Source organism: Rutidosis leptorrhynchoides, chromosome 2 (genome assembly GCF_046630445.1).
Source record: "Rutidosis leptorrhynchoides isolate AG116_Rl617_1_P2 chromosome 2, CSIRO_AGI_Rlap_v1, whole genome shotgun sequence".
NCBI lineage: Eukaryota > Viridiplantae > Streptophyta > Magnoliopsida > Asterales > Asteraceae > Rutidosis > Rutidosis leptorrhynchoides.
Genome location: NC_092334.1, coordinates 338172392 through 338182137, shown reverse-complemented (window position 1 = coordinate 338182137; position 9746 = coordinate 338172392). Strand labels below are relative to the sequence as shown.

Here is a 9746-nt window from a genome sequence, read left to right as displayed (position 1 = left end):
TTTAACACTCCTGAGTTTCCACATGAGGTGGTTAAAGCAAGTTCTCGATGGACAATTATGCCATTTGGATTCCTGGCTCAGCTTGCAAACTTTAAAGAATTTTGGGGATTAAGTCAGAAGGAGAAGGAGGAGAGGTTGAAGCAAAAGGAAGAGAAGTTGAAGCAGGCCAAGGCCAAAGATCCTAATTTCAAAGAGAATGAAGGAATCACTACCTTTAGGGTACCAAATTACACTTATATAATTGCTCTTGGGGATGGTAGTGATGAAATGTATCCAGCTTGGTCTTCATGTGATCAGGTAAGCATTTTAATTATCAATCTGGTGTTGATTAAAATTAGTGATGTTTTTTGTAAACTGGAACAGGCGCAAGGTCTATCTTGCGACCTTGCGTCTCGTTATTTACTTGGACGCAAGGTTTGTCTTGCGACCTTGCGTCTTTTATTTTGCTAAGACGCAAGGTAAGTCTTGTGACCTTGCGTCTTCGTGTTATTTGGACGCAAGGTGAATTTTGCGTCCTTGCGTATGGATTTTTTTCTGACTAAACGTTCTTTCTGTTTCAGATCTTGATCCCAGTACACTTTAGAGTCCCAGAACATTTCTTGCTGCTATCATTAAAGTTAAAAGAAATGAAAGTTTATGTGTACGACAGTTTACCCGGTCTTGCAAGTGAACAGCTACAACATGTTGTCACAATGTTGTGTGAAAACTTGCCCGTCTACTTGCACGCGATTGACTACTATAACACGACGCCAGAATCACAGCTTGAAGATTACTACCAAAACAATGAGAGTATGGAGTTGATGATTGAATCTGGGCGTAATGTGCCAGTGCAGGCAGGTGAAACCGGTGACTGTGGTGTTTGAGTGTGCATCCATATGGAGAGACTGGTGTTTGCACAGGAGGGGCTTGATGACATTGGAGATCCAAAAAAGGCTGCACAGGAATATAGGAATAGAATGGCAAGGACGTTCTTCCGTGCACGTTTTGATACACTACCACCACCACCAGAGGAAAAAGATGCGACAAGAGATGCTAAAAAGGCTGCACAGGTTGTTTGATTGTACCCTTGTTGATATGTATATGTGTTGTTTGAACTTGTTGTTTGTAATTATATGATTACAAGTACTTACTAGTAGGTCTATATAAATGTGACTCTAATGGGAAAGAATAGACTGTAAGAGTAGCAGTATGCAGAAAGATGGACTATCTTGTGATTTGACCAGGGTTTGGTAGAAAGATGGACTATATTGCGACCTTGCGTCTGTGTTAATGAGGTCGCAAGGTCTAACTTGCGACCTTGCGACCTTGCGTATGTGCAAAAGGTCGCAAGGTCTATCTTGCGACCTTGCGTATGTGTACATGATTAGACTCAAGGTTTAATGATAGCATACATAAACCAAAATATAGATTATTATTACACATAACATAGATAAACTTCTAGCATTTATTACAACGAGAAGATATGACATAAAAAACATACAATAGGAAAATAAACCGAAACTTGGTGATTGGTTTACTAATTATCGCTCCCTAGATTGCACGTTGCATAAAACTGAGACTGATAAGCATGAAACGCTTCTTTATCAGTGAGTTTCTCCTTACCCTTCTTCGACTTTGAAGTTGAGGCCGATGTTTTTACTACCCTTTTCGTGGTTGGTTCACCAGTTCGATCAACTGAAGATTTGCACGTATCCCTACCATGACCTGGTTCTTTGCAACGAGTACATGTTCTTACTGTTTTTCAGTGTCTTCACCCGTTGACGAATGACGTTTTGTTTATTTTGGGCGTCCGGGAGCTCTTTTCGGCTTAATGGGAGGGTTTACAATTGGTAGGACGTTGGGCCCCGGATCCGACCATTCAGACCGATGGGGCAAAGGAAGGATGTGTTCCATATACGTACTTATATAAGTTTCTGTCGTGAACCAATGAGATACAAATTGAGTAACATCAGCTACTCCAAACAGTCGTGCTGCTGTAATAACATGTCCGCAAGGTATGCCTGATCCCTGCCACTGCCCACATGAACAAACTTTATCTGCTAGATTAACGAGGCCATTTTTTCGTCTATCGCGCACTTCTACTAGATTGTTTGTCGATGGAATTGCTTGCCATCTTCTTGACTTTTTCGTCCTCTTGGCTAGTTTATGTTCAGCATATGGAGTAACAGTTGAAGTAAGACTAACCGATTGGTTGCGATGTTTGAAATACCAATCTTGTACCGAAGCGCGGAAAAATTCCAATAACATGCAAACAGGTAGTTTTCGAGCATGTACGGATAGTGCATTAACAGACTCTACACTGTTGCTAGTAAGGTATGAATACCTAACATGTTCCGCTCTACTTCTAGACCATTTGTGGAACCCGACATCACTTAAAATTTTGTAAGACGCTTTCAATCTTCTTCGAAATACATCAAGATGATCCTCAAAATCCGACGCACGATAAGCTTTGACCATTTTTCAATAATGCCATTCAAAATATTTGAATTTGTTCGATTTACTTTTAATGCTTGCAAACAAATGACGAGCGCAGAAACAGTGAAACGCTTCGGGGAACACGGTTGAAACACCATGTGTTATTGGCAAACCTCGATCCGAAATAAAAGTAATCTCTGACATACGATCACCCATTCCCCAAGTCATCAAATGGTCTCGTAGGTTGCCCAAAAACCAATCCAAAGACTCGTTTGTCTCGCCGCCAGCAATTCCATAAGCCAATGGCAAAATTCCATTATTGCCATCCATCGCAACAGCAACTAAATTTGTACCCAAATATCCTGCCTTCAAATGCGCTCCATCGACGATGATTATCGGGCGACAATGTTGAACAAATGATTGAATCTGCAGGAATGAACAATGTTAAAACAAATATGTTTTTAATTTTTTAATCGATACGCAAGGAACGCAAAATTTAAAATATACATATTAAATGGTAATAGTGATACTTACAACTACGCCAAGGGAATAATAACACATCAGAAATCTATTTTCTTTGTCTGTGATCAAATTCGTTACGCTTCCGGGGTTGTGAATCTTAATGTTATGTAGGTAAATTGGAAGCATTTGGTACGACTCTTCACTACTCCCACGAAGCATCTGTAATGTATGACATTTGGCCCTCCATGCTTGATTGTAAGATATGCTGACACCAAATCGGCTGCATATATACGTATATCGTTTGCTTTATATTCCCGGTTTGCAGATTTGAATGAATCCACAAGCATACTACCCAACACCTTTTTGGTTGCATGTTTATTGTTTCCCATAATTAGTGTGCGTGAGCATGTGTGTACGTCATGCAGTTTCTTTACCATAAAGTTTTCAGTGAATCGTATTCTGTAAGCACTACATTTCCACTCACAGTTTGGCAACACACATTTAGCGGTGTATCGAGATTTGTCTGACTTTACAGGCTTTATTTGGAAGTTTTCTTCAAGACATTTTGTAAATAGGGTGTTTATAAACTCTTCTTTGTTCAAGAAAGTTTGACGGACTTTAATTAAATCTGACACTCTATACGTGGTTGGTATTTCGTCTGTTCGCGCTCTTCCTCATGCTGACTCAAAAGAGTTGGCATATTCCAGAACGGATCTTGCTTTTCTTCTTCATATTGGAATTCTGCGTCTCCGTCTTTTCCTCCATCTGAATCACTATCTTCGACAAGAGGTACCTCAAACGGGTGGTCTAATTCTTTAATTTTACATACGTTTTCAAGACCATAGTTATGCAAATCAAACTCTTCTGTGTTAGAAAGTGGCAATTCAGGTTCTTCCGCTTCCAAATTGTTGCTTGCAAGGTTTTCTTCGGTATCATTTTGTAGTAATAATTGTTGTGGTTGGTGTTTTGGTGGTTTTGGTTTTGTTGTAGTAGTGGCTGGTTTGTCGAGAATTTTGTTTCTGAAATCCGTTGTGGCTGATGCATTATTACTCTATCGACAATATAAATATCAATAGGAGCATTTACAATTGCATATTGTAAAAACTCTAGAAAGTCTTCATCATCATCAGTAATATCAAAAACTTGATTATTAAAAACGTATCTCATTGAAACAGCTGCATTCGGTGGGAATTGAATCTTTTTAAGAACATTTTTTAACAATATTCTCCGATTCATTGGTTTTACGGGCGCAATTGAGAGTCTTAACCGAATTTTAAAACAATCTCGTGGCATATATATGGGTATGTTGTTAATGTACTCAAAAGAACCCCCACAACATATATTAACAACAAATTTATCATCATTAACACAATTCATAATAACAAAAATTAGTGAAAAAGTGATTAAAATAGTACCTTAACGTGGGTATAAGCTCTGCATTGAAAAATTTTGAAATATTTATGAGACTGTGATTTCAAAGTCTCAGGGTCAATCTATATATAGGGACAAAATATTATCCGTAAAAATCTATGATATCTGACGAAATCTTATCCACAAAATCGTATTTCTGATCAGATAAGGTCGCAAATTCGCAAGACGCAAGGACGCAAGCTTGCGCCTTGCGAGGGCAACTCGCAAGTCACCTTGCGTCTTGCGAGGGCAACCTGGCAATTGTTTTTTTTTTTTTTTGGGCTCCAGCGCAAGAAACTACATGGGAATTGGCATTTTGGCTATAATCCCTATATTTACGAGCTAGCTTGCTATAGTATCACATATTGTTCGGTTAAAGTAACTTTTAAGAATAAGTTAGAGGCTTATTTAAAGTGAATTACGTAATTATCCTATTTTCATACTGTATTACTATATTATTACCTTTTGTCTTTATATGTCTTTTTACATCTTTAATCTCTAGCTAATATATCAAAGGGTTATAAGACATAAATTTTAATTTTAAAAATGACATATAAGCTTCTAGTACTGGATAGTTTTTTTTGAACGACAATTAGGAGTCACTGTCGGTCCACCATTAGTGGAACCACACGATCATATATAGAGTACACTTATACCGAACGAAACCCATAACCAACATCATATCATATTGCGTTATGGGAAAAGCCCCCGAGAGAACACCCTGGTGAGATTCGAACCCAGGAGGTATCACTATCTCATGCCTCAGAACATGGGCGGTACCGGATAGTATTATAAACATGGCCTTGAAATGGTGCACGATTATAAATTTGTACCGTTTCATAATAAATAATTATTTGTGCGGGCACAAATGTCAGTGTCTCTTAGACTACTTTTTTTGGGGGTGTGGTTAACCCTCATGACCTTTCAAACAACACCGAAAGGAAGCTTTTGCACGCTTACAACGAAAACCCGTTCTTTCACGTGCTCAACACAACTTCTTTCGGCTACAAGTTAAACTATAATGATTAAAGTACGTCGTGTGATAAACATGAACTTTTTTTTTTTAACATACTAATGTTTTTCTAGGGATCAAATTACTTTTGACGCAGTTAGTCCTTTAACATAACGAAATCATAAATTTATGATTTAGTTATGTTGAGGGACTAAATGCGTCAAAAAATCAACGTTGATGACTTGTTACCCGATGTATAAGTCATGACTTGCATACAATAGTACATATTTAAAAGTTGAATGCATACAATAGGAGTTTGGAAAGTTGAATGCATACAATAGGAATATGATACATTTTAAACGATTTTCCCTAAAATGAAGTGGATATTTCTCTCCTAAGCGTAAAATTGAAAAGTCGGAACTTTCAAAAGCGCACGAATAAGGATAGAAAATGGAGGATGTATGTTTGTGTCAATTTTGAGTAAGTTAATCAATGATGTGGTTCACTGTTGTAGGACATATTTGTTACTGATTTTGTGATTACAGGATTGTTTTCAGTCATTACATCTACATGTACAATTGTTTACAAGGTAACATTTTTTTTTTTTTTATTGAAAGAAATATCATTAAAAGAAATAAGAAAACAAGAGTAACTTTATCTTAATGTTTTTTTTTTTTTTTTTCAAATATCATGAGTTGGGTGGATGGAATATAAGATAAGAAGATATAAGTCAAGTGTTTAAGGGTCTACATTTACAGCACAAGAGATGAAGCCTATTCTACATTGCAAGTTTGCATGTACAGTTCCCAGAATTCAGAAAGAAAAAAAAAGAAGAAAAAAAAAAGGTATTGTTGTAAACAACAAAATTTTAAACTATCCGACTAATTACCAATTTAGATTGTATTTACCTCTAAAAAGTCAATTCTGTGTCATTGAGTCAGTTGGGAGCGGGCGTCGAAAAATACTTCTCCTTCATCCTGTCACAATTCGACTTATTCAATAAACACAACAAGGTTTCGAATTTTTAAAAACTAATATCTGTAAAATGTGAAAAAAATCAAATTTTGCAAAAAAGACCAAATTCAAAGGTAAACTTACATTCATCAAATCCTGAGAGTTGTGTACTTTAGATGAATCAGGCTGATTAAGACTTTGAAGCCTACAAGTTTTAAGCCCACTCCATACTCTGCTCGTAGATTCTCCATTTTCAGACATCCGTTTCGAACCTGAACGTGCCAACACCGAAGCCTCATTATGGGTCGGAATACCACCATGTTTCCGCCTTGTTGCCGCCCACATAAAACTGCCATTTGAGGCTGTAGCTTGTATTGGCAATGCAGAAATCGCATCAGATTGATATCCTTCTTTAGTTCGTGAAGTTTCCACCTTTAATGCTTTTGAAGAGCCACGACAATCAACAAATCTTCTAGATGATGATCTGGCAGTATGGATATCTGCATTGACCTCTGTAGGGACCACTTTACATAAAGAATTTTGTTCTTGACATGTTCTTGGATTTCTTGTTGGATTTTTTAAAGATCCCCAAACTATGCCACCAGTTTTATTTCTGAAATTTGTGCTGCTTCATATCAAATTACAATACAATTACAATATACACAAAATGTAAAGATGCTTGCTTTCCTACATATATCCCTTGATAACAAACTAGTAAATTGATGGCCCGCTTAGTTGGGCCAAAAAAAGAAGTCAAAAGAAATAGGACAAGGACAAAAAACAGGGATGACGTCATGATGACGTCAGCGACAAGGGGAAAAAGGGGAAAATTTAAAAATGACCTTTTTACCCATGTAAACAGTAAAGCCTCCACGACAAGGGGAAAAAGGGGAAAATTTAAAAATGACCTTTTTACCCATGTAAACAGTAAAGCCTCCACCATAATTGGTATATTGGTAAATAAGTAAAACATGAATTAGTATAACTTACTCACCTACATGTTTCCTTTGTATGGATGTCTTGTTTAGGCGGGTACTTCGGCAAGTTTGAGATATCACACGCATATGGTTTCGTGTTGAAATACTGTTTACAAAAAGAATATTACATCAACTTAGAAAAGTCAGTATACGGTTTTGGGTAATGATTTACACTGTACAAAAGATACCTCAGACTCAAGAGCAGATCTGGCGGACCCACGCTTGCAGGGGTCTATAGAAAGTAACGTTTCTATAAGGTTAACCGCAGTTTCTGGTAGTTGTTTGCACCTTTCTCTAAGACTACTTTCGTAAACATGATGTGGTTTATACATATTTGCAAGAGGAAGTTTTGACTTGTTCCAGTAGTCATCAGGTGGAGTACCACAAAGTTTGAAGATTTTGTGCAACTGTTCAACCTAAAAACGGGTCAAATTGGTTAAACAAGTCAAACAGGCGTGTAATTCTAATATATAAGACTTTCCGAATCATCTTCAAAATAATACTTATTATTATAACTATATGATATGATTCTTATAATTATAACAAAACAATCCCTGTTTTGACCCATTACCCAATCTGCCCATTTTGCCACCTATAACATGTACAAAAAGTAAAGATTTTTTAAAGAAGTTTACCTCAGTTTGCCCTTTAAGGATCGGTTTTCCAAGAAAAAGCTCAGCTAAAACACAGCCAACGCTCCAAAGATCAACGTGGGCCCCGTATTTTGTGCATCCTAATAGAAGTTCAGGCGGACGATACCATAAAGTCACAACATGACTAGTCAACGGTTCCCTGTTCTTTGGACGAAGAAACTTCGCCAGACCAAAATCTCCGATCTTTAAAATCCCCTTACTATTTAACAAAATATTTGCTGTCTTAATGTCCCGATGTAAAATTCCTAACGAATGACAGTGTTCGATTCCCTTCAATAATTGTCGCATATAGCATTTAATCTGCATACAAAACGAAAAGAAACCTACTCAGCTAAACATTCAAATTTTCATAAATTTTTTAACGTTTTGATGATACGTGTCGCGTAACCTGAGAGTCACTGAATTTGATGTCGGGATTGGATAGAAGTTCAGAGAGATCGTGTTCCATATATTCGAAAACGAGGTATATGTCACATGATAATTGGGATGTTATTATCCCTTCGAGTTTCATGATGTTTGGGTGGTCAAGCGTACGGAGGATTGTGATTTCTCGAGCCATGAACTTCACACTGTCTGGTTTTAAATTGTCGAATCGCACCTTTTTCAACGCAACCATTTTACCACCATCAGTATGACACCCTCTGTATACACTGCTGTATGTACCTTGTCCAATCTACATTATTAAACTAATTATTTAGATAAACTGAAAATCAATTTAACTATTTCTAGCTAAAAACATCATCTTGTTTTAGTTATTGAAGTTTCATTAATCACTTTGAATATGCACATCCACAAAAAATGAATCACATTCATGATCCATATAAAGATATATGACAAATATAACATTTTTAAATAATTTTACGACTACAGAATGATCCCAACATATTATCCAAGTCATCTATCAGCACATAGATGGTTAAAAGAATTAGTTAACATGCACATCAGCTAATAAGAGGCAATCATATATTTGTAAATTATAGAACATTTAGTATTTATACCTTTTCAAATCTTTCAAAGTTAACCGATTTTAACGGAAGCCAACCGTCAATGGCTTCACCTGCAACCGCACTAAGCCAAGAGGGCCAACCAGCAGCAACATGTTCTGCTTCAGTTAATCTTCCAAATTTCAAGTTAATCGAATCATAATTTGAAATTTCACAATCTTGATTATCAACAACAACATGATTTCCTTTAACTCTACTGATCTCTTGATGATCATCATCATGATCTTTTATTTCATTCTTGATCCTTTTCAATAATCCAAGAGGATGACTAACATTATGATCATGATTCTTGACTGATGAAGTACCCAATGAATTATAAGACCTAGTTACATTTTTGGAACTGATGCAACCCATTACTACAACATTCACCCAAAATTCATCAATCAAATGGATTGATAATACATTTCAATAATACCCAGATGAACCCGAATAGAGATTCGGGTTTAAAATTGAAAAAGGTGGAAGCTTTAGAATAATTTGGCCAAGAAATGAGAAAAACCTAATTTATAAAACCCTAAAGTATAAATCTTTATTATCCAATGTTTAGAATCAGTGATTTTGAAATTTGGGTGTGGCGAAATATGCGGAAGGGAGATGGATTTAATGGAATTATTAAAGAAGAAAAGGTGAGTAAAAGTGAGCGACATTAGTGGGTCCAAATTGATGATGACGAGTGTGCTCTGTAACAGAAGGTTTTAAAGTGAATGGAGGTGGTGGTTACATTAGTTGGTTGTAACAGTGCTGTGGGAGGGAACCGTTAAACACTTAAAAGCCAACAAACAACTTATTACAAACTATTATTAGTACATCTCATAACAGATGTGAATTTAATTTTGGGAGGTCTCTTTTATTACGTAGTACCATTTTTAGGCTTTTAGCCATAGATTATTAAATGTATAGTACACCGTTTAAAACATAT

General features: G+C 36.5%; 1 protein-coding gene across 1 annotated transcript; it reads right to left on the bottom strand.

Annotated features, from left to right (window-relative positions):
* Nucleotides 1–5989: 5989 nt before the first annotated feature.
* LOC139891914 (protein IMPAIRED IN BABA-INDUCED STERILITY 1-like) lies at nucleotides 5990–8439 on the bottom strand. Its single transcript, XM_071874945.1, has 6 exons — nucleotides 8212–8439; nucleotides 7806–8123; nucleotides 7359–7586; nucleotides 7188–7276; nucleotides 6338–6821; nucleotides 5990–6216 (listed from the first exon to the last, which is right to left on the bottom strand). The coding sequence occupies exons 1-6, from the start codon at nucleotides 8437–8439 to the stop codon at nucleotides 6169–6171; spliced, it is 1395 nt and encodes a 464-aa protein (XP_071731046.1). The 3' UTR covers nucleotides 5990–6168.
* Nucleotides 8440–9746: the final 1307 nt, after the last annotated feature.